The sequence below is a fragment of the Lepidochelys kempii genome, chromosome 10 (assembly GCF_965140265.1).
Source record: "Lepidochelys kempii isolate rLepKem1 chromosome 10, rLepKem1.hap2, whole genome shotgun sequence".
NCBI classification, from domain to species: domain Eukaryota; kingdom Metazoa; phylum Chordata; order Testudines; family Cheloniidae; genus Lepidochelys; species Lepidochelys kempii.
Window position 1 is genome coordinate 20793618 of NC_133265.1, and position 25479 is coordinate 20819096.

General features: G+C 42.1%; 1 protein-coding gene across 1 annotated transcript in view; it reads left to right on the plus strand.

Annotated features, from left to right (window-relative positions):
• SNX29 (sorting nexin 29) overlaps positions 1-25479 on the plus strand; it is a 451551-nt gene that overhangs the window by 218227 nt on the left and 207845 nt on the right. The window contains 1 exon segment of the mRNA XM_073362374.1: positions 7872-7988. Within this exon segment, the coding sequence (XP_073218475.1) occupies positions 7872-7988 (117 nt within the window).

Genomic DNA, 25479 nt, shown 5'->3' on the forward strand with positions numbered 1-25479 from the left:
TTTTGGACCATATCATAGATTGCTGAAGATGCTCTTTTTCTAATTTGCATCTCCAGTGTTCTGCACCAATGTAATCTGCTAAGGATATCAAAGTTAGAGCACATACCCAGTGTTATGGAGCTACTATACCAAACAAGTATAGTTGAAACCGCTTCAAATTTGTTGTGAGCAGTATTTCCTGATTCAATTTTTAAAATTAAAAAATCCAGAGTACATTTCTGCTCAAAACTGATTAGTCTGTTGACCCTAGATAGAAATATATCACATTTTAGTTTTTAGGAATAAAAAAAATTAGGCCACCTGTTAGTAAAAATGTAATCTGAGAATATCAAACCATTTGTTGGGCAACTGTGAATGTCAGTGATATCAGTAACTTAAACAATGGAAAAATCTATCAAGCAGAATAAATAAAACCTTTAATCATATTCATATGTGCACAACAATGAATTTCTTGATATTAACATAGTCTTGGAGTACTTCCTATCAATCAAATTGAGTCTTAAGATAAACCCTTAGTATATCTTAATAGCCTCAGATAGCTTATGTCAAAACAGAATACAGGTTTTTGTGGTATTTCATTGTGGCAGAATTAGAGGTCATGTTGTTGGACTTTTAAGATCAATACATTGATTCCAAGAAGTAAATTTAAAGAGATTATGATGTGACTATGTGACCTGGTGTGTGTCATCCCAGAGGAGTGCTGACAGCAGCACCTGCCTCCACCTAGGGACATTTTGTGAATGGCCAAAACAATCTGTGACTGGGATCCTGGTGGGAGCCAGCTGAGGTCACTCAGTTAGGGTGAACTGCAAAGAATGGGGCAGACAAATCCCAAAGCTGGTGGATATTTCAATACTTAGATTTACCAAGCCAGCACTAAAAAGCTTCTGTTATACCTTACTGGTTACTCAGAAGTCCACTACACAATTCCCTTAAAGTAACCCAGCCTCAGGCTTCCACCTAATTACCCAAGTCAGATATGATGAAGATTAATTGAAAATCTTATTCACCATATAAAAGAAAAGGTTCTACCAATCCCAAAGGATCGGATGCATTACCTCCCAGGTTAATGAATATTCCAAATCTTACCCAAATACACGCTTACAGCCAATTCTTATTAACTAAACTAAAATTTATTAAAAAAGAAAAGAGAGGGAGAGCAGGGTTAAAAGATCAATATACGTACAGATATGAGTCAGTCTTGAGATTAAATTCATAGCAGAGATGGTGAGCTTTGTAGTTGCAAAGAGTTATTTGAGAATTTAGTCCATAGGTTATAGTCCAATATTTATCTTCAGCGCGATCCAGTCAGAGCTGGGATCTCAGTCCTGATGTTCGGGCTTCCGCTGCATGAAACCTCAAGCAGATCTGAGATAAAAAGGATGGGACCCAAAGATCTTTTATACAATTTCAAGCCTTCTTTGACAAGTTGGAGTCCCGTAGCTTACAGTAGGTAATTAGGATGACTTTGAAGTAGGTCCATCACCAGTACTTAGGTATACGAATTAACATAAGTCAATTGCCTGTTTCTCCACCAGTTAGAATAACTCGGAAGAGGTTGCCTAGCCTCACATGTGGTAGATCAGCTGCCGTCCCAGCTGATCCTGATTGGCTAGGCATCAGAATGGCCTGTTCAATTCTTAGACCCAGCTAGGAAAGGACAACCTGCAATGCTTACGAACAGTCAAGGACCTCAGTTGAGGGGAGGAGCTGAAGATGGGCAGTTTGTTTTGGTGACCGGTGCTGGCACAATGGAGACTCCTCGTGGAATTGGAGGGAAACCTTGGGAGCCATCATTCTGTGGAAGAGTAGGAAGGAACGGAGAGTAAGAGGGACAGAAGACCCTTTTGTTTATGCTGAGTTTGGGACTATTGTCTGAGTTTAGCAGCACCTTGCTGGGTAGTGCCAAGAGAGACTGTTGCCTGGGGAGACTTTCCGGGGGGGGGGAACCGAGGCAAAGTGAATAGTGTCAGGATGGGCCCACAACGGGACACTACAGAGTCTGACCCTGCCACAGTATCTTTTCAAACTCATTGATTGAAAAGGTGAACTGTCATTTATTTCTTTCAAAAAGATATTAGAATGTTTTCCAAAACTAAATCATTTTATGTTTTCTATCCTTTACAAATTCTATTTGGTACAGAGGAATAGCATGCTAGATGTAAAAGTAGCATTCTAGTGTGGTATGATATCATATAATACGATTTCTTAATTGGGTTAGTTAATTGTTGATTTAGCAAATCTTAGTTTTACAGATGCTGAAAAATTATATTGAGCAAATCAGTAACAAAGTGTATGAGAGAGACGCTCTTGTTGGCGAAAAGATTGAAGTCAGCAGGGACATTTTCAGTAATTACATACCCAGTTACTTGAATTAGATTTAATGTAACATTTTGGCTTATCATAATGAGTGATAATTACTAACATACTATGAAATCAGGTAAATTAAGTTGTACAACATGAGAAAAATGAGGTCTTTCTTGCTACCACTTTTATTGATCAAGTAAAAATACATTAATATTAAAAAAAGAAAAAAGTTTAATGTAGTGCTACACTGAGAATCCAGAGGTAACTGTGTATAGTTTATCTAATTTTATTTGTGTGTTTTAAGTTACAGTATATGCTTTATAACATTTGTCACAGTACAGTACATATATGAAAATGATTAATCTTCATTTTTTTCAGATGTTTTATTCTCATTCCTTTGGTTGAGATAAAAAAAAATCAATGATATCATGAGAATGTGTTGTTTACATCCCATACTCAGATGAATAGAATGTTACTCTTTTTTTTTAATCTCTCCAGAAAAATCTGTAGATTCCTCTTTCTTAAAATAGCCTATTGAACTCCTCAGGCCAAACTAATAACTAATAGACCAAAATCGAGAGAGGCCAAGGAGATGAGGTCCACAGGAGGCCGGAGCTTTTGTGGAAACACAAGGCTGCTTCCCTTAGATCTTTGGGGATTCACTACCTGTTACCCAACCCAATAATATATATGGGAGCTCATGTGGAGTTTCCTCCCCCATCCCAAACTTCTTTCTTGAAGTTTCTCATACGAGAAGACCGTCTAAGTGTCCTCTTTGACACTTTTTATTTAGACAGGACTCTCAATGATGTCAGAGGAAGTATTTCTGAATGGAGTACTGTTATATTAATGAGTGTTGTGTCTTTATCATTTTACTATTATTACAGACTGTGTAATTTGCTATTTTCCCATCAGCAGCCCTGGAAATCTGTGACCTTTCATAGTAATTTATAGAATGTCCTATTTGAAAAGTTATATATCTCTGAAGCAAAGACAACTGATCTTAATTATCTGAGCTATGTCTTGTGGGTAGTAATGATATCTTAGGTATAGTATATATGCATATACCCTTTTTGGAGGAAGAGATATGGTTATTGAATGCACATATCTGTGCGCACAGTTAAAAATCATAACAAACCAGGAAATATGAAAGCTAAGTTTCCAACAGTAAAATTAACTTGTTGCATTGCACCTTTGTTATATTTATAATATATTTTCACATCCCTCTCCAACAGATACCAAAAATCAATATATATCTCAGCTTCATCAAACTTTTGCACTCTAATGAAAAACCTGAACAATAACCTCATTCTTTTATATAAATTAGATCAACAGATCAGGTCATCTCACTGTGCATCTGAAATTTATTCTGCCTGATACTACTGAGGTCACTGCTAAAGTTTTGCTTTAGAGTGCAAGTTTGAGGAAGATGAAGTACATATTGCTTTTAGATATCTGTTGGAGATAAAAACAAAAGCCTTATGGATGTCAGATATACTGGGTAAGATAATACAACAGTAGGGTCCAGTAAGTATATTTATTGTCATAAAAGGTATATTAGTGACTTATTTTTAATTAGTTCATCCCACTTGGTCCAAGAGTTTTCCCTATTACACAGATTGTTCAGTTGTTAATCTAGTGCAGGAAGTAAATTCATTCCACTTTTGTTAATTCTTTTATACTATCAAGTGCATTTCATACAGTGGGTACATGTATGTGCCACCATACTGGTGAAGTATATGTGAAGTACACTCTCTGCATTCTAAAGGACTAATAGGTGTATCTAGCTTTGTTTAATTTCATGTAATCGAGTTATTTGTATTGCCAATAATTTTCAATTTGTAATTAAATCTGATTTGATTGGTTCTGTCCAGTAGAAGCGAGAGAAAAGATCTGTTAAGGCCACAACCTGTCTTCACCCAGCAGTTTGATGTTTGCTTCCTCCTTGTGGCTTTTTAAATTATTATTATTATGTTTCTGTGTTCAAGCTACAATACCTCTTCACTTCCTTTCTGTTGAGGTTAGTAGGACTACTCATGTGCTTGTAGTTAAGCATGTCTTTAAATTCTTTGCCAGATTGTGCCAAAATGCTGAGCACCTCACAGGATTCACCCCTAAATTAAATCACAGTTTACTACAGCTTAATCAGACCTCTCCCAGAATTTTCTTTTTCTTAGTCTTTTTGGCAACTGTTGGAGAATTGGTATAGTGGGCCCCAGTGTCCATACTGCACCATAAAGCCTTTCCAGATTTATTTTCTCATTCAGTGAAACCAAGGAATGCTTTAGCCATCATTCTAGCTGATGCCTTAGCTTAAATCGTACCAAAGTGCTCTTGTTAAAATGGTTGGATTTTCAAAATCGACAGAAGCTGAGTCTTGCCCTGCTCTATTAATGCATATCACCAATCTCGCAACAGTAGAAGTCTGTTGAGAAAGGTTGTGTGTGTTTGTGAGAGAGAGAGAAAGAGAGAGAGATGGCATTAAAAGCAAAAATATCAGCATTGGAAATACTGTGTACTGGGTAGCTTTATGGACACTGTCACAATTCCCACTTCATTTGAAGATACAGAGTTTAGCAAACTTCTTCAAGCTGCTATCAGAAATTATCTCTCTGGATTTTAGGGGAGGACTGGACCTTTTTTATGATCCCATGCTGTTTCCTCTGAAGTACTAATATTAACTGTGGTCCTTTCTTCACCATTCCATTATCTTCACTCTGCCTCTTCCCTTATTCTGTGTTTGTTGCATGGCAAATATCTGATGGTGAGATTCTGCATTATATTCATGTCTCTGTTATTTGGGGAGGGGGGGCTTGCATCCTTTTTCTGCTGGGTATAAACAAGCCAGTAAATTAAAAATCAACCTCTTTCTGCATTAGTCAAGTCAAGGACTGCAAAAATGCCACTTTTTAAAATGCTGCAGGTAATTACATTATTGGTAATTAACAGTTTTGGAAAGCTGTTCCATAGGATCAGATCAGAGTCTTGGTTTTATGATTTCCACAGGTAATTCCAGATGGTTCTTTGATTAATGGATTAATATGAAAGTGTGTTAGTCCTATGATTTTAACAGAAACGTAATATGTCAAATTATAGAGGACCACATATTGCAGATGCTGCTTATTTAAAATATTAATGTGGTTTTAAGATCTCTGTTGATCAGATTGTATAGTTTTAATTGCATATTAGTGGCTATTAGTGTTCCTTAAAAATGCATAGCGTTAAAGCAGCTTTTGAAAACTAGACTTTGAAAACCTGTACCTCTGAGAGGCATTTGGAGGATCTTTATGCATCAATGCGTCAGTGTGATTTTCGTTCACCTTTTTCTTTCATATGCCTTCTGGAGAAACAAAGAGTATTTTTCTAAGTAATTGGATTATCCTGGATCATTTATTGCTATTCCAAAGAAGTATTCAGTCCTCTTAGGAGCCAGACAAATATGTAAGAGAAAAAAGTAGATATTGAAAAGAGGTAAATAGATAGCTTATTTGAGACAAAGCACTGACTGTTCTGAAGTTCTAACTGTAAACAGAAACACCAGGAAATGAAATAGTCCCTTAGCCACCTGTGACAGAGGTGGATTTCAAACTAAACAGCCTGACATGGAGTTATTGGTAGAGGTATGGCAGGGTGACATGCACAGAATTAATGGCATTAATTCATTATTTAAAGTGGTAGATATTAACAGTTTTGTTAGTGATGTCTATAGTAGTCACTTGTGAAGAAGTAGACATTTTAACATCACTTGTGCCTAATCAGAGACTACTATGTATGAGAGCAGGTCTACACTTAAAACACTGCATTGGCTCTCCTGTTGACCTAGCACAGTCTATATAGGGTGTTAGGTCGGTATAACAATGTCGCTCAGGGGTGTGGATTTTTCACACCCCCTGAGTGATGTAGCTATACCGATACAGGTCTGTAGTATAGACCTGGCTTTAGATAAGATGCAGAAATTGTGTTTTTAAGTATCTTTTATTTTGACTAAAATAAGCTTACTAATTTACTAGCAAGTGTTTGAAGTTAAACAGCCTTCATCAAGATCGATGTTCAGTGAACAGTTGGGATATCAAAACATAATGCCATAGTTGTTAAGTCTTAATGTTGGAAGTGTTAATGTTTTGATCTTATCAAAAGAAGCCAGAATAGAGTAATTAATTAGGAAGTCTCTATTAAATCAAATGAGGCTGAGGAGTGAGCACCTCTAATAGGATTAAGTAGAACAGAAAAGTAGTGAATACAGAAACAAGGGCAATGAATTAAAATTGCACACAACAAGCAAACAACTAATATACAATTAAGTGCACAAAATATATTAATACAGTGTTAAGGTTTCCTAGTTTAAAAAGTCAGAAAGTTCAAAACTGAAGTGTCAACTCAACCATATTACAAGTTTTTCATATTTTGTTATCTATAATTTAAAATTAAGAATGTTAAGTGTCGAACTTCTTATTTAACCACACAAGCAACGATAGAAGTTCCTATGTATGTTCTACTGAGTTAACATTAGTATGAGAACCTTCGCTTTTGCATTTTCTGGTAATTTTAAAGTTCGTCCCATAGCACCAAAACTAAGAGAGCGAGTGGTTAGTTCAGTCTTTGTGACCATTTAATAATTCACAATTTGCTGAGGTTCCCACAATTGTTTGCACATTGGTGACAGAGTAAACTAAGAACTGACCTTAGCCCAACTCTTTGTCCGCACCAGAAGAAAGAGAGGAGGCCATGGATGTAGTTTAATTAGGCTACAATAATATCTGGGAGTATCCAGCAACAATTGTACAGTGAGGGAAGGAGCGGATTGTCTCCCTGCTTTTCCAGACGTAGGAGCCCCAAACCCTCTTACTCAGTTGCCTTAAGAGATGCTTTCCTTGAAATCCTTTTCCAATCTATTTTGTCCAATAACAGTATATCTTCTATAATGTACCTGCACTGGATATCCACTGTAAGTTTTATATATTAAGTTGTGACATAGCCTGCCTCCCACCCCCTGTGGGGAAGTGTAAAAAAACCCACTCCGCTTTGACAGGTTGGCAGCGATGGAAACATTCCTTTCCAGTCTCCCAAGTAAAAGGGCAACTAGTGTAATGCCCACAGCCGATCAAAAGGGAACCCAGTTGCTATTCCAAGTTCGTGGGTGGGTGCTGGCAGCCCAATCCTGGTAAAGAGGGCCTCTACAGAGCTGTATCATGTGAATTACTATGCTGTTGGTCACTTGTCACCCACCTTTCTCAGATACAGGATATAAAGTTTGAACTGAAATGTTGTGTGATCAAAGTAGATCTCAGTATCTGCATTATAATTGCAAGGTAACCTGGTATGAGTCAGACCAAGATTTTTATGTGTTGTAACAGCATTTGTCTGTCTGCGTCATTAATGTTACTGTCCAAACTACTGCATTAACAATACTATGCATTAATTAGGAAATACTTATTTTGGGTTTTACAGGAACTGTATACATGGATATGAAACTATATTGTTGATCTTCTCAATACAGCGAGAAATGTCTTCATCTTAGGAGATTTGTTCTCTTCTATCTTACATTTTGGTTGTATGTCTTTCAGGTGGCAGAAATGCATGGGGAGCTTATAGAATTCAATGAGCGACTACACCGTGCTTTGATGGCTAAAGAAGCTCTTGTATCCCAAATGAGACAGGAACTCATTGATTTGAGAGGGCCAGTAAGTGTGTTTGTGTATTTCACAGCTTGCTTATTCTCTAATTTTCAAAATATACCACAGCGTAATAGTTTTAGAAGTGTTTCCCATTGGTAAAGGTCACTTAAAATAAAATGGAACTTGTTTTATAAAGATTAATGTGGTTAATAATACATCTGTCAATAACTCATGACCTCTAGTCTCTTTCTTTGTTGTTTATCTCGTCTTTAGCAGAATTCGTTACCAGAAATTGAAAAAGAATGGTAAAATTAAATTGGCATTTGAACCAAGAACTTATAAATTGTCCTTTATCTTTATTACTAATCTGAATTTTTTATACTGAAAAGTTGGCACAATAGATCTAGAGTAAATATAATTGGCAGGTTTTCAAGTAGCAGGTTACATGTATTACCTATAAATGTTCAGACATCTATAGTCAATGTATTCTGAAAATGCTTTATAACATTCCTAGGGCAATTCAATTTTTCAAACATAAGATAAAGACTTTTGGAAAGAATATAAAGGCAAAGTATTTCAGGCATGGACTGATAAATATAAATAATTATGTTATATACTAGGCAATTGAAATAAAAGATGCTAAGGCATTAGAGACAGTGTGTTGAGTTTCTCAAACAAAAAAGGGCAGGATAAAAAGGAAAATAGAAATGAGACAAACACAATCTGTAGGAAGTTCCAGAGCTTCACCTTCACATTGTCTGAGTACACCGCAAGGAGGACAAGAGACACTTGTTATGTATTTTAATCTGGCTGCAACTTTATTATATAGATGTCTGGGACTACCTGGCAGATAAAGTGTACAGTGCAGGCATATCCATGTTTATTCAGATCAATTCTCCAGGGCTTCCACCAGCCCCCCTTTTTCCATCCAGGTCCCCCAGCCGACCCATGGCTTGGACCTTACCATCCACCACCCTCGTAAAAGGGTTAAGGTGGGCTGTGAGAACTGGCGGTGGGGGGGAAAAGGCGGAAGGAGGTTGGCTCCCTGCTGTACCAATCAGAGAAGTCCTCAACCCCCTCCCCCATTCTGTTCCTTTATCCAGTACCTTCTTTTAAGTCCTTTACCAGGCCATTTATCTGGTCAGTGGCTGCCTTCCCTATGGAGTACCTGCACTGAACATCCGCCCAACCTTACAAAATAAGTTGCGACATATGGCCTATCACCTTTTCTTCTCACCAGAAAAGGTCTTCCTTCACACCTACTATGGGGAGGGCGAAAAAACCTCACTCCACCAAAGCCACTTCAGGTGGTGTGGGAAAAATTCCTTCTGAGCCCCCCTTTAAAAGGAGCAACTAGCGTAATGCCCACAGCAGGTCCTAACCCAGCCTGCCATTCGCCTCCACTAGGGGACGGGGGGTGGGTGCTGGCTTCTGCGCTGCCTGGAACAAAGAGACTTGCCCCACCCAGTTTCATACCTTTATGCCCTTCGGACCTCACATTCCTGTGGGGGTGAGTCATTGCTGCAAAGCTGACCACCAAGCACCTTTTTTACAGCATTGCTGCAAAGCTGACCTCCTTCCTCCCCCCCCCCCCCGATCCCCTACCTTAAAGCAGAACTGTCCTTCCTGAGTAAGCCCCAGAAAAACTCTGCCCCACCTTAGTTGTGGTGCAGTCATATGCAGCAACTGCTGGGCTGTACTTGCCACGTCTTCCTACACAATCTCTGAATTCTGCCTCCCTCCCCAGCTACGGTTCCTCAGCTCCCAATTCTTTGAATACTCTTGCTATATAGTCTATCTCCACTCCGCATTATAATGCTATATTTCCACTCCCAAACTCCAGAATGCTCTGTTACTGGTTTCTTCCTCCTGACTATCTAACCCTCCTTTCTTTTTCCAACTCCCTTGAGGGCAGCCAGTCATGTTGCCAACCACCTCATGAGCACTCTTCCCCCTTTTGGGATCATTTAGCACTCTTTTCCCAAGTTTGGGACAAATGGTTGCTCAACATCATTCACCATGGCTATCCGATCTAATTTGTCGTGCTACCTCCTCTAAAACCCCCCTCCATATCCCTTCTCAGGGACCACTCTCATGACAGCATTCTGACCCAAGAAGTGAATTCTTGCTACAGTGGGAAGTGGTAGAATGCGTTCCCACAGAATATCAAGGAATGTGGTTCTATTTGACTTACTTCCTCATACATAAGAAGGAGACCAGTCTTCGACCTCCATCATCTCAATCCCCTCGTCCACAAATTCAAGTTGGCAGCTATTATCCCATCCATAGAAAAAGACGTGATTTATTGCTCTTGATATGTAGGATACCTATTTTCACATCAATATCCATCTGACCAACAGATGCTTCTTGCGATTCATAGTCAGCACCTACCATTTCCAATACAGGGTACTCCCCTTCAAAATAGCCACTGCTTCCAGAGTCTTCACCAAAGTAGCTTATATCAGACGTTTTGTGGTCCTGGTGTTTCCGTATCTCGACGTCTGGCTCCTAGGTTGCACGGTCCAGGCACGAAGCCCAAGTTTCAAACTCCATGTTATTCCTCCTCCTTTCGTTCCTCAGAGTCAGCATCAGTGTTGAAAAATCGATCCTAGACCCCACACAATCCCTGGATTTGATAGGAGCCACCATCAGTTCAGGCACAGCATGGGCCTGCCAACCAAGGAACAGGTTCCAGGCAATGGGAGAAATTATAATTCTCATTATCAACAATCCTTATGTACCGGCCAGGACTTGCCTTCTTGGCCACATGCCTTCATGTACATACATGACTGCCTTTGCTTGACTCCACCTTCACTGCCTCCAGAAGTGACTCCAGACAGTTTACTCACCAAAATATCACCCCATGGACCTTATGGATGGTCCCTGACAGAGTGCTGTCATCCCTTCAGTGGTGGACAGATCCATGTTACATTTGCTTAGGGGTTCCCCGCTTTCCAGACAAGATGATCATCACCTACACATCCCTTGTAGGCTGGGAAAAACACATGGATGATTATGTGACACAGGGAATGTGGTCTCCTTGAGAATCCAGGATGCACATCAATATCCTGGAACTCTGAGCTGTAAGGAAAGTATGCCGATCCTTTCTTCCATTCATCCATTCCCATCTTGTTCTCATCATGACAGAATACACCACCCCTATTTTCTACATTAACAAACAGGGGCATGAGATCTACTGCTTTATGCGCAGAAGCAGTCAATCTCTGGAATTGGTGCATCACTCACTATAAGAACACAAGAACAGCCATACTGGGTCAGACCAAAGCTCCATCTAATCTAGTATCCTGTCTTGCAATAATGGCCAATGCCAGGTGCCCCAGAGGGAATGAACAGGACAGGTAATCATCAAGTGATCCATTCCCTGTCACCCATTCCCAGCTTCTGGCAATCAGAGGCTAGGGACACCATTACTGCCCATCCTAATGGACGTATCCTCCATGCATTTATCTAGTTCTTTTTTGAACCCTGTTATAGACTTTGACTTCAAAATCCTCTGGCAAAGAGTTCTACAGGTTGACTGTGCATTCTGAGATGAAATACTTCCTTTTGTTTATTTTAAACTTGCTGCCCATTAATTTCATTTGGTGACCGCCTAGTCCTTGTTTAGGAGAAGAAGTAAATAAAATTTCCTTGTTTACTTTCTCCATACCAGTAGTGATTTTATAGACCTCTATCATATCCCAGCTTAGTCGTCTCTTTTCCAAGCTGAAAAGTCAAGTTTTATTAATCTCTACTCATATGGCAGCCATTCCATACCCCTAATCATTTTTGTTGCTCTTTTCTTAACATTTTCCAATTCCAATACATTTTTTTTGAGATGGGACGACCACATCTGGACACAGTATTCAAGACGTGGGCATACCAGGGAATTATATAGAGGCAATATGATTTTTTTTATCATATTATTTATCCCTTTCTTAATGATTCCCAACATTTTGACACTTACTTGAGTGGATGTTTTCAGAAAATTATCCACAATGACTCCCAAGATCTCTTTCTTGAGAGGTAACAGCTAATTTAGACCCCATCATTTTATATGTATAGTTGGGATTATGTTTTTCAGTGTGCATTACTTTGCGTTTATCAACATTGAATTTCATGGGCCATTTTGTTGCCCAATCACCCAGTTTTGTGAGACCAGATACTTTTGTCCGCAGCCTATCTTTCCGGGACACAGAATGTGCTCACAGCTTCAGTCAGCAGAGATTTTGTGATCGACCACAAGTGGGACCTTCACAATTCGATAGTACACAACATTTTCACCTGATGGGGGATTCCAAAGAAATCTTCGCCTTGCATATAAACAGCAAATGCATCCTCTACTGCTCCAGGGAAGGTCTTGGCCACCAGTCTCAGGGCAACCTATACCTGCTCTGCTGATCAGATCAAATCAACTATGCCTTCCCTCCCAATTATTCTCCTACCCTTGGGTAATCCACAAGATCCAACAAGACAGAACGGTGGTCATTCTGATTGCCCCCTGCTGGCCGAGACAGTTCTGGTTTCCCAGTCTCCTTCACATGTTAGCCCATCCACCAATTCCTGTCCCACCTTCCCCAATCTGCTGACACAGTGCAACAGCGAGATCAGACGTCCCAGTCCACAGGCACTCCACCTCAGTGTGTGGTATTTGGATGGACATCTGCCTTATAACGGACCTGTTCTTCAGCCATGCCATCTTCTCCAGCAGCAGGAAGGAATCCCTCAGGCACTATTACCAGGCCATGTGGAAACACTTTGCCGCCTGGGCCCAACAAAAGAGAGTTCCACCAGAATCAGTGGGGATCCCCTTCCTCTTGGGCTGCATTCTGTCCCTGAATGTCTCGCCTTCAACTCTCTGAAAGTCCACTTGGCGACAGCGCATTCCACCCTCCTATGGAAGATCACTCTTTCTTTACATACCCGCTAACTGCTAGGTTTTGGGCCTCCTCAGAAACGTCCCACCTGTCCAACCTATCAGACCTCAGTGGGATCTGAACCTAGTTCTAGCCATATGAAACCACGCTTTGAACTGTTGCCATCATGCTCTATTTCCCTCCTTTCCATGAAAGTCACCTGTGTTGCTATCGCTTCTGCAAGAAGGATTGGTGAACTCGGAGCTATGCTGACAGACACACCTTTCACAATTTTCCACAAAGCAATTTTCCTTGCGCCTGCATCCCAAATACACATTGGAGGACAGACCTTTAGACTTTCCAGGCATTTGAGCATTCTAAACATCTCAGACTCTAAGCATCATGAATTGTGTAGCTCCTACCTTTCAGATCTGCACATTGTATTGATGAAATCTGTGGTGAATAAAAAACTGAGTGGGATTTGTTTCCTTCAAAACAATTTTAGAGAAAGTTACTGAGGAGGATCATTTTGTCAGCATAAGTGCTGCTGAGGTGGGATGTCTGCAAGAGCTTTGAGGATGCTGTACATTGTTGTTTTCTGTTTTTGAGCTGCTGCCAAGGCTGTTTTGAGATGCTTGCCTAGGTTGCTTCTGAGAGCCATGGGTGGGTGGCAGTTCCTGCTGCTTTTATGTTTTCCCTCAGCTATTGCTTTCCTTTGGACTTTCACGTTTGGAAGAGAATCATAGAATCATAGAATATCAGGGTTGGAAGGGACCCCAGAAGGTCATCTAGTCCAACCCCCTGCTTGAAGCAGGACCAATTCCCAGTTAAATCATCCCAGCCAGGGCTTTGTCAAGCCTGACCTTAAAAACCTCTAAGGAAGGAGATTCTACCACCTCCCTAGGTAACGCATTCCAGTGTTTCACCACCCTCTTAGTGAAAAAGTTTTTCCTAATATCCGATCTAAACCTCCCCCACTGCAACTTGAGACCATTACTCCTCGTTCTGTCATCTGCTACCATTGAGAACAGTCTAGAGCCATCCTCTTTGGAACCCCCTTTCAGGTAGTTGAAAGCAGTTATCAAATCCCCCCTCATTCTTCTCTTCTGCAGGCTAAACAATCCCAGCTCCCTCAGCCTCTCCTCATAAGTCATGTGTTCCAGACCCCTAATCATTTTTGTTGCCCTTCGCTGGACTCTCTCCAATTTATCCACATCCTTCTTGTAGTGTGGGGCCCAAAACTGGACACAGTACTCCAGATGAGGCCTCACCAATGTCGAATAGAGGGGAACGATCACGTCCCTCGATCTGCTCGCTATGCCCCTACTTACACATCCCAAAATGCCATTGGCCTTCTTGGCAACAAGGGCACACTGCTGACTCATATCCAGCTTCTCGTCCACTGTCACCCCTAGGTCCTTTTCCGCAGAACTGCTGCCTAGCCATTCGGTCCCTAGTCTGTAGCTGTGCATTGGGTTCTTCCGTCCTAAGTGCAGGACCCTGCACTTATCCTTATTGAACCTCATCAGATTTCTTTTGGCCCAATCCTCCAATTTGTCTAGGTCCTTCTGTATCCTATCCCTCCCCTCCAGCGTATCTACCACTCCTCCCAGTTTAGTATCATCCGCAAATTTGCTGAGAGTGCAATCCACACCATCCTCCAGATCATTTATGAAGATATTGAACAAAACCGGCCCCAGGACCGACCCTTGGGGCACTCCACTTGATACCGGCTGCCAACTAGACATGGAGCCATTGATCACTACCCGTTGAGCCCAACAATCTAGCCAGCTTTCTACCCACCTTATAGTGCATTCATCCAGCCCATACTTCCTTAACTTGCTGACAAGAATACTGTGGGAGACCGTGTCAAAAGCTTTGCTAAAGTCAAGAAACAATACATCCACTGCTTTCCCTTCATCCACAGAACCAGTAATCTCATCATAAAAGGCGATTAGATTAGTCAGGCATGACCTTCCCTTGGTGAATCCATGCTGGCTGTTCCTGATCACTTTCCTCTCATGCAAGTGCTTCAGGATTGATTCTTTGAGGACCTGCTCAATGATTTTTCCAGGGACTGAGGTGAGGCTGACTGGCCTGTAGTTCCCAGGATCCTCCTTCTTCCCTTTTTTAAAGATTGGCACTACATTAGCCTTTTTCCAGTCATCCGGGACTTCCCCAGTTCGCCACGAGTTTTCAAAGATCATGGCCAATGGCTCTGCAATCACAGCCGCCAAGTCCTTCAGCACTCTCGGATGCAACTCGTCCGGCCCCATGGACTTGTGCACATCCAGCTTTTCTGAATAGTCCCTAACCACCTCTATCTCCACAGAGGGCTGGCATCTCTTCCCCATTTTGTGATGCCCAGCGCAGCAGTCTGGGAGCTGACCTTGTTAGTGAAAACAGAGGCAAAAAAGCATTGAGTACATTAGCTTTTTCCACATCCTCTGTCACTAGGTTGCCTCCCTCATTCAGTAAGGGGCCCACACTTTCCTTGGCTTTCTTCTTGTTGCCAACATACCTGAAGAAACCCTTCTTGTTACTCTTAACATCTCTTGCTAGCTGCAGCTCCAGGTGCGATTTGGCCCTCCTGATATCATTCCTACATGCCCGAGCAATATTTTTATACTCTTCCCCGGTCATATGTCCAATCTTCCATTTCTTGTAAGCTTCTTTTTTATGTTTAAGATCCGCTAGGATTTCACCATTAAGCCAAGCTGGTCGCCTGCCATATTTACTATTCTTTCGACTCATTGGGATGGTTTGTCCCTGTAACCTTAACAGGGATTCCTTGAAATACAGCCAGCTCTCCTGGACTCCTTTCCCCTTCAAGTTAGTCCCCCAGGGGATCCTGGCCATCCGTTCCCTGAGGGAGTCGAAGTCTGCTTTCCTGAAGTCCAGGGTCCGTATCCTGCTGCTTACCTTTCTTCCCTGCGTCAGGATCCTGAACTCAACCAACTCATGGTCACTGCCTCCCAGATTCCCATCCACTTTTGCTTCCCCCACTAATTCTACCCGGTTTGTGAGCAGCAGGTCAAGAAAAGCGCCCCCCCCCCCCAGTTGGCTCCTCTAGCACTTGCGCCAGGAAATTGTCCCCTACGCTTTCCAAAAACTTCCTGGATTGTCTATGCACCGCTGTATTGCTCTCCCAGCAGAAATCAGGAAAATTAAAGTCACCCATGAGAATCAGGGCATACGATCTAGTAGCTTCTGTGAGCTGCCGGAAGAAAGCCTCATCTACCTCATCCCCCTGGTCCGGTGGTCTATAGCAGACTCCCACCACTACATCACTCTTGTTGCACACACTTCTAAACTTAATCCAGAGACACTCAGGTTTTTCTGCAGTTTTGTACCAGAGCTCTGAGCAGTCATACTGCTCCCTTACATACAGTGCTACTCCCCCACCTTTTCTGCCCTGCCTGTCCTTCCTGAACAGTTTATAACCATCCATGACAGTACTCCAGTCATGTGAGTTATCCCACCAAGTCTCTGTTATTCCGATCACGTCATAGTTCCTTGACATCACCAGGACCTCCAGTTCTCCCTGCTTGTTTCCAAGGCTTTGTGCATTTGTATATAAGCACTTGAGATAACCTGTTGATCGCCCCTCATTCCCAGTATGAGGCAGGAGCCCTCCCCTCACAGACATTCCTGCCTGTGCTTCCTCCCGGTATCCCGCTTTCCCACTTACCTCAGGGCTTTGGTCTCCTTCCCCCGGTGAACCTAGTTTAAAGCCCTCCTCACTAGGTTAGCCAGCCTGCTGGCAAAGATGCTCTTCCCTCTCTTCGTAAGATGGAGCCCATCTCTGCCCAGCACTCCTCCTTCAAGGAACACCATCCCATGGTCAAAGAATCCAAAGCCTTCTCTCCGACACCACCTGCGTAGCCATTCGTTGACTTCCACGATTCGACGGTCCCTACCTAAGAGAAGGTTGATCTGAGGTTTGTGCTGGCTGAAGGAGGGTAGTGAGAAAGGGTGTTTTTGAAATATTGTTGGGATTTATTGGTGGGGTTATGTAGTCTATTGAGCTAACATTTGAGTCTTCCTGTTGAGTCCTGTAATGGTGTTGCAGTTGTCAGTGAGTGCCACAGCACCTCACTATATCACCGGGATCAGGGCCTAGTGTCAAGGGAATTAGCAGAGTAGGCGTTCTCATCCCGGCCTTTGTAATAGGGTGGAGCCCCAAACAGTCAATAGGACCTAGGCCCTCAGACAGGGCTGGGCTAATGAGTAGTCTCTCTGCTCTAGCCCTTAGGCAGGGCTGAGCTAATGAGCAGTCTATGAGCTCTAATCCTTAGGCAGGGGAGAGTTAGCAAGCAGTCTTTGATGGGAAGACTGCCACCCAGGGAGAGGTGGCTGATTTGGCAACTAGGGTGGTCCTGTCAGCTATTGTCATGACGCACAGTTCCTGGCTTCAGACCAGTGGCCTGTGCCGGGTAATGTACACCTTGTTCCAGGATCTTCCCTTTGATGGGAATGGTCTCTTTGCAGAGCAGACCGATGCGGGGCTGCACAGACTGAGGGACAGTCAGGCTACCCTTCGCTCACTGGCTCTAAATAAATCGCAGTCGATGAGGAAGCAGTTCCGGCTGCCGCCAAGGCCTTGACAACCTCGACAGGGGCCCACAAGGAAAAGGGATAGAGACACGAGTTTTAGTCGTCGCCGCCCTTTGTCTCCTGCTCCCCTGCACAACCAGGGCCAGAAGCACTCATTTGGAGGGTGCACTCAAGAGCGACGCTCTAATGAACTTCCCGGATCCGCCTCGTTCTTCCCTCAACTGTCTTCATCCCTACCATTTGGCCTAGTTGCGGGTCACCTTGGACTGTTGGGTGCTAGAGATTTAACTCGGGGCTACAACCTGTAATTCTTGGTTGCCCCTCCACCCCCCTTCCCTGTCTCTCTTCATGGACCCTTCTCACACACAACTCCTCGTTTAAGAGGTCAAGAACCTCATACAGCTGGGGGCTGTGGAGGAGGTCCTTCAGGACATGAACGGAAAAGGGTTCTACTCCCATTATTTCCTAATCCCTAAAGTAAAAGGTGTCTGAAAACTCATTCTGGACCTTCGGTGCCTCAACAAGTCTCTCGAAAAGTTGATGTTCTGCTTGGTCTCTCTGGCTTCCATCATCCCCTCCCTGAATCTGGAAGACTGGTACGCCACCCTTGATCTGAAGGATGCTTATTTTCCATATTTCTATTTTCCAATATAACAGACAATTCCTCCATTTTATGGTGGGCAGGCGCCGTTTCCAGTTCACGGCACTGCCCCTTGGTGTTCACAAAATGTATGGTGCCAGTGGCCATTTACCTGAGGTGTTGAGGGGTTCAAGTCTACCGGCATCTCGACGATTGGCTCATCAAGGACAGATTTTGGGAACAGATGCAGGGGAGCCTTGATCTGATTTGTTCCACCTGCCACGACCTGCCTGTTGATAAGTGAAAAGAAATCGACTTTAAGGCCACTGCAACAATAGAGTTCACTGAGGTAGTTCTCGAGGCATGAGATCTACTGCTTTATGCGCAGAAGCAGTCAATCTCTGGAATTGGTCCACATGAGCCAGAGCCTTCCTTTCAGAGGTGCATTTCCAGGGCCTGATCTCCTATGTGAAAAACTACCTGCTTACCACTGCCCACACCTGCCTCTGGTTGTTAGGCCATGTGACTGCATGTGCATACGTGGTCTGGCATGCCCGGCTCTATCTCAAGCCACTGCAAGCATGGTTAGCGTCGGTCTACATCTCCAACAGACACTATCTAGACTGGGTAGTCAGAGTGCTGGTTCACATCCGATTGTCCCTGGATTGGTGGTTGAGCCCCGAATTGAAGATGGAGGGAGTTCCCTTCATGGCCTGATCCCCGTCGCTGACCCTGGTTTCCGATGCCTCAGATCTGGGCTGGGGACCCCACCTAAGTGAGCTCAGCATGCAAGGCTGCTGATCATGGGATGATCTGTCCCTCCAAGTAAACATCAGGGAACTCAAAGCGGGTTGCCTGGCCTGCCAGATTTCCTGCCCCACCTGAAGGGCAAGGTGGTGCAGGTTCTGACACTGAATACCACTGTGATTTTTTACATCAAAAAGCAGGGTGCAGCCAGGTTATCAGCTCTTTGCCAAGAAGCTCTCCCGCTTTGGGACTTCTGTGCGCAGCACATTGTCCCATCTGATAGCCACGCATCTGCCCGGGGCCAGGAAAGGTTTGGCAGATCACCTCAGCAGGACCTTCTCGTCTCACCATGAGTGGTCGCTCCATCCGGAGGTGGTCAGTTTGATCTTCCGGAGCTGGGGGACTCTGTTCGTGTCTCATCAGAACAGGAAATACCACGTGTTCTGCTCGTTCTGGGAAAATGCCTTTCTGCCCCTGTGGTCAGGGGTTCTGATGTACGCCTTCCCACGGGTGCCATTAATCCCCAACATCCTTATGAAGATCAAACAGGACAAGGCAAAGGTGATCCTGATAGCCCCTGCGTGGCCTTGGCAGCACTGGTTCTGCACACTGATGGACCTTTCGGTAGCTGCCCCGCTTCAGCTGCCTCCCTGGCCAGATCTGCTGTCCCAGAACCATGGTAGTCTTCTGCATCTGAACCTGTCGGTGTTGCACTTCACAACATGACTTCTGCATGGCTAAATGCGGAAGAACGTGAATGCTTGGCCCATATCCAACAGGTCTTGTTGGGTAGCTACAAGGCCTCCACCAGAGCAACCTACCTGGCCAAGTGGAAGAGGTTCATATGCTGGACCTCGGACTGGGGTATCCAGGCTGAGCAGGCCTCGCTGCAGGCGATCCTGGACTATCTTCTGCACCTCAAGCTCCAAGGGTTGGCCTTGTCATCAGTCAAAATCCACTTTGCCATTATTTTGGCCTTTCACCCTCCTCTCTAGGGCAGATCAGTCTTCACTCACGACATGATGGTCCTGTTTTTGAAAGATCTGGAGCACCTCTACTTGCACGTGAGGGATCCCGTCCCTATTTGGGACCTGAACCTCGTGCTGTCACAGCTCATGGGTCCTCCCTTTCAGCCTCTGGCTTACTGCTCCCTTTTCCTCCTCTCCTGGAAAGTTTCTTTCCTGGTCTCAATACTGTCTGCCTGTAGGGTCTCTGAGATCAGGGCGCTAACTTCAGAACCAATCTATACGGTGTTCTACAAGGACAAAGTTCAACTGCAGCCGCACCCAGTGTTCCTGCTGAAGGTAGTTTCACAGTTTCATACCAGCCAAGACATATACTTACCAGTCTTCTTTCCGAAGCCTCATAAATTGGAAAAGGAGCACAGATTGCACACTCTGGATGTCAGGAGGGCACTTGCCTTGTACATTGACAGGACTAAGCCATTTTGCAAAGTCAGAGTGGTTATTCGTTGCAGTGGCGGACAGGATGAAAGGTCATTCTGTGTCTGCTCAGGGGATTTCATTGTGGATCATGGCCAGCATCCATTAATTTAAATTGCTGAAGTGAATTCCGTCTCTTAACAGGGTTTAAGTTTATTAGTTTACTAAAACTGTTCAGTTAGACAAGCATCTGTTCTGAATAATAAAAATTGACAGGCAAATTTTAAGAGACTGAGACACATTAAGATCAGTTGGAAATAATGTAGCATGAAAGACAAGCTAGCACATTTTAAAAATAGTTTTACTCATGAGGGATGCAACTCACATTGCATTCTCAGTACTAATGAAATGAGATTGTTATTCATTTGTGTGTATATGGCTTCTTAATGACCAAAACTTCTTCAGCAATTTTGATAGTTTAAATAACACAAACTCATTTGCCAAGTTTCTTCTGATAAAGAGCTCTTACTGGATCTCAGTGACTCAGCTAGTTTACCATGCCGAATTACATAGTCGGGGTGCTGTTATCAAATGATGTAAGGAACCATATGTGCTTGTTGGAAGTATTGCTTCTGGCACATTGAGAAGGACACACTGACAATACACTATGCAAAAAAAAAAAAAAAAAAAAAAGCAACAGGCTGTAACTTTGTTAAATATGTGAAAGCATATAGAACAGGTTATCTTTGGAAAACCTAATTGTTATCTTGCTTATTGGGTCTCTGAAGCAATCCCTTTCTGGGCTTGTGGCCTACATCCATAGGGAGGACTCCATTCTTAATTCTCTCTTCCCTGCCCTGCTGCCCATTCACATCCAAGAACTGGACCATCCTCCAAGATGTTCTCACCTGCGAAAATGGTCACGTTCCCCTTTCCACTCCATTTATATGCCAACTGCCTGGGCCTTGCAATTACCTTCAGGGTTTTGAAGGTAAGTCTTCTCCTTTCATTCTCTGTATATACCAACTGTTGTTTAGCAGAGCTTTTCCATCTGCTTCATTTAATCCCTCACCTGCCTGTGAAGGGATTTCTCCAGTTAGGATTGTAATCCTGGTTATGCATCTGTGATCAGGACGAGCTGGGGAAATTGTAGGTGATTGACATGTGCAATCAACTGATTTCCACCCAAATGGCAGAGTTGCCACAAATTCCTGATCCCATTCATGCAGTCCTCAATGTATGGTCTCCCTGCACCCATGCTTTTAATTATTTCTCCCTCTCCCTGCTTATTACCACAGTCCAGTACATCTGCATCCCTTTGGACTACCAAATTGTAAACCTCTGACTCAGCAAACAGAGGGGGTTCTGATTGGCTTGTCTGTCCTCTTGCAAGTCTGATACCAAATGTATATGTCTCAAGAGATGATTAATGGTACATGGAGCCTTTCATCTCTAGCTCTTCAGCTTGACTACTACCCAGTTTGGAACCGACACAAAGTTGTTAAATTGCTAATGTTGTTAGTGGGCAGGTATTTACATTAAATTCACTCTCACAGTTGTCCCTAACTGCCATGATTGATAGCGATCTCAGCAAAGGGGATATTGAATGAATAGGCAGAAGAGATTCCTTGCCACTAGAAAAGACTACTTCAGGTCAGGATTGATGGAAGGTTTGTATAGATATTTCTAGTGTGTATCTGTCCAGAGAATTTTGCCTCCAGGGCTGTCAGTATAGCACCTTCCTATCACTAAAATGATAAAAGAAGATAAGACATTTTAAAGTCCAAACTAGAAAAACTGGAAAAATGTTTTGCATTTTACAAAGCCCCAAATAGGAGAAGGGAGTGTCATTTACTGTATGTTTGTACAGCACCTGCCATAATGGGGTCCTATTTTGGTTGGCCTGTAGGTGCTACCTCAATATAAATGTGAAATAATAAACCACCTACTTTGGCTTTCTGGCAGATGTTAAAATGTTAGGATAGTGTGTAAGTATTCTCCTACATTTCCAGTGTGGTATTTTATGAAATAAATACAAATGATTTCAACTGTGACGCGTCTTTAAAACATCAATGATACATACCATCTCTAGCTTAAAGAAGGAATGGCAGATACCCAGTTGTTCTGACATCAGATGTTTTTTAAAAAAATCTAGCTTTGGTGGCACTCTGAATAATCTGTTTTTTTTTTAAAGTTGCACATCAGTGTGGTGTCTAAAATATACATGGTTTTACAAAAAAATATTTGAAATGTGACATATTGAAAATATCCTGTTTACCTTAAATACTGTTTGGAACAACTAGATATTAAAAAGCTTTTTCTCCAGCCAAACATGTAAATATTGAGAATATTACCTATTTTTAAAATTGGGATAAACTGTTTTTCTCTCTGTAGATCCAAAGCAAATCACAAGACTTCAAATTGTGGGGAAACCGCCCCCCCCTTTTTTTAGTAGAAACACACAAAGTTTGTTTGCATAGAAGCTTAGAAAGTGTTTTATTTTTAATATTTTCTGATTTTTTTTCTGTCATCAGCATACTACATTTAATATTCAGACTCTGTTGGACAATTTATGCTGTTCTTAATTTTTATGTTTTTAAAAATACATCCTAAATATATACTGAGTGTTGCCTTTGAAAGCATAGAATGAAATGGCTATATAAACACTACCCATAAACTATTTGTTATCAGAGCTGATATGCAGCCAATGAAGTGCAGCCACCCCAGGAACGAAAGGCTGCTTCCATTCTGCTAGGACACCATGCAACAGCTTCCAGCTAACGTTACTCAGTTTTTTGCAGGTGATTTTGTATAAACTTGTAGCAAATGATGTTATTGACTTTGTATGTAGTATATGCGTCACTGGATTGTCACATGGCATTGCACAACGACAGCACTGTAGGTTTTAAAGTACATAATATTTTAAAGTCACTTTTCACAAAACTGAATGATTCAAGTGGTTATATCAAGGCAAATAAACCTTTTTGAAAATGAAATCAAGATTAATTGAACCAGTGCTAGTACAAATCTAATGATGATCTACTATGTTTTTTGGGTGTGGGAAAAATCTCCCAGCATAAGCTCTATATTAATTTAGCACCAGATTCTGCCACTCTTAATCATGTAAAACATTGTGCCATTCCCAGAACAGGGTAATACTCAGTGTGAGTATGAGTAATAGATTCTGGCCCTCAGTCAGCCATGTTTAAATTTTGCATGAAACTTTAATCTAGAGAAATCATTTTCTGTACACACTGTGCCCAGCAGTCCATTTATTGTAGAAGTTAAATTGAGCAAAGTATTCATTCATTAAATTCCAGGTATGCTACACTTTATTCATGAAGATGTTGGACCTGATTGTCTGCTGTCCTGCTCCTTGCAAAGTTACTTTCACTGATATAGAGTTCAAAACTCTACTGTTCAGATTTGGTGGAATTTACAGTCACATTTTGCTGTGTAAATAACTGCACAATGAATTTGTCTAGACTAGTGTTTGTGGTTTTGTAGTAATTCAAGTTAATTGAATGGTCAGTTATCTCAAGTTAATTACCACACTTGTAAATGCTAGTGTAGACATGGTAATTTGTTTCAGAGATCAGGGTGTCCTGGAGCAAATATTTGTTTGCTGTGAGTTTATAGCATTTACTGTTGTTAGTTAACTTGAGTTAAAACAGGACTAAAAACTTGGTCTAGACAAACCAAAGATGAAGGGCAACAGAAAATTGGGTTCATGATCAATAATATGCATTTTTTCATGTAGCGATCTTTGGATCAGTAAATTTCATTTCATACAGTGAATATTTTGACTCTTTTCCCAATGTCCAATACTTGTGTATATTAGCCAGCCTAATTGGAAATCTGTCCTTACTGCAGTGAGAGTAAGGAGTGGTGGACCGAGTAAGGAGTGATGAGCAGAGCCCTATGTTTGCAGCAGAATGACCAACAGAATGCAACTGAGGAAGATTAGGATCAGCTTTTATTCACAGAGAGAGGAAGAAAATGGTTCTTGGCGGGATATAAATATTTTATGAATATACCAAGTCAGTCTGCACTCCAGTAAACTGTAAAATAAGCAAATCTGTTTGAGAGTAGATATGACACTTTTTTCAGTTAATGAAGATGACATTTAGTTTTTGGCAATAGCAGTAAATATATGAAATTATATGGCTGCATTGAAGACTATTATATATACTATCATATTGACAACTCATGACACCATCCCCTCAAATTGACATCATTTGAAGTATACCCAAAATGTAAATGAAAAAGTCACAATAGGGTGCATCATTTTTTTATGTATTCATTTTGTGAGTAAGTGATAAAACCAAGTCATGGTAAAGAGCCCTGTGAAAGAATACTGCTCTGATAAGTATTTTACTCCTTGTCTGCAGATTAACAATGAAAACTGAACCTCATCAACTGTAGTAGGTAGAATTATAGAGAAGGAGGGCTGGAAGGGACCTCAAGAAGTCATTAAGTTCAGCACCCTGCTCTGAAGCAAGACCCCAGTAACCCTATCATCCCTGGTGTTTGGAGGTTTTTAAGAACATGTTGATTAGTGATGGGGATTCCACAACCTCCTTTGGAATCCTATTCCAGAGCTAAACTACCCTTATAGTTAGAAAGTTTTTCCTAATATCTAACCTAAATCTCCCTTGCTGCAGATTAAGGCCATTACTTCTTGTCCTACCTTCAGTGGAAATGAAGAACCGTTGATCCCCATCTTCTTTATAACAGCTCTTAACGTATTTGAAGACTGTTATTAGGTTCCCCTTCAGTCTTCATTTCTCAGGACTAAACCCCCCTCAGTCTTCGTTTCTCAAGACTAAACATTCAATTGTTGCTGGGTTTTTTTTAAACTTTCCTCCTAGGTCATGTTTTCTAAACCTTTTGTCATTTTAGTTGCTCTCCTCTGGACTCTCTCCAATTTATCCACATCTTTCTTAGTGTGACACCCAAAACTGGACACAGTACTCCAGCTGAGACCTCACCAGTGCTAAGCAGAGTGGGACCATTACCACCTGTGTCTTTCATAGGACATTCCTGGTACTACAACCCAGAATGATATTAGCGTTTTTTGGAACTGCCTCACATTGTTGACTCATATTCAATTTGTGATCCACTATAGCCCTCAGACTCTTTTTTTACAGTATTACCGCCTAGCCAGTTCCCCCCCATTGTGAAGATATTCATTTGATTTTTCCTTCCTAATTGTAGTACCTTTCACTTTATTGAATTTCATCTTGTTGATTTCAGACCAATTCTCTAATTTGTTGAGATTGTTTTGCATTATAATCCTACTCTCCAAAATGATTGCTACCCTTCCCAGCTTGGTGTCATCTGCAGATTTTATAAGCATATTCTTCTCTCCATTATCCAAGTCATTAATGAAAATATTGAACAGTACCGGGACTGACCCCTGTAGGGTCCCACTA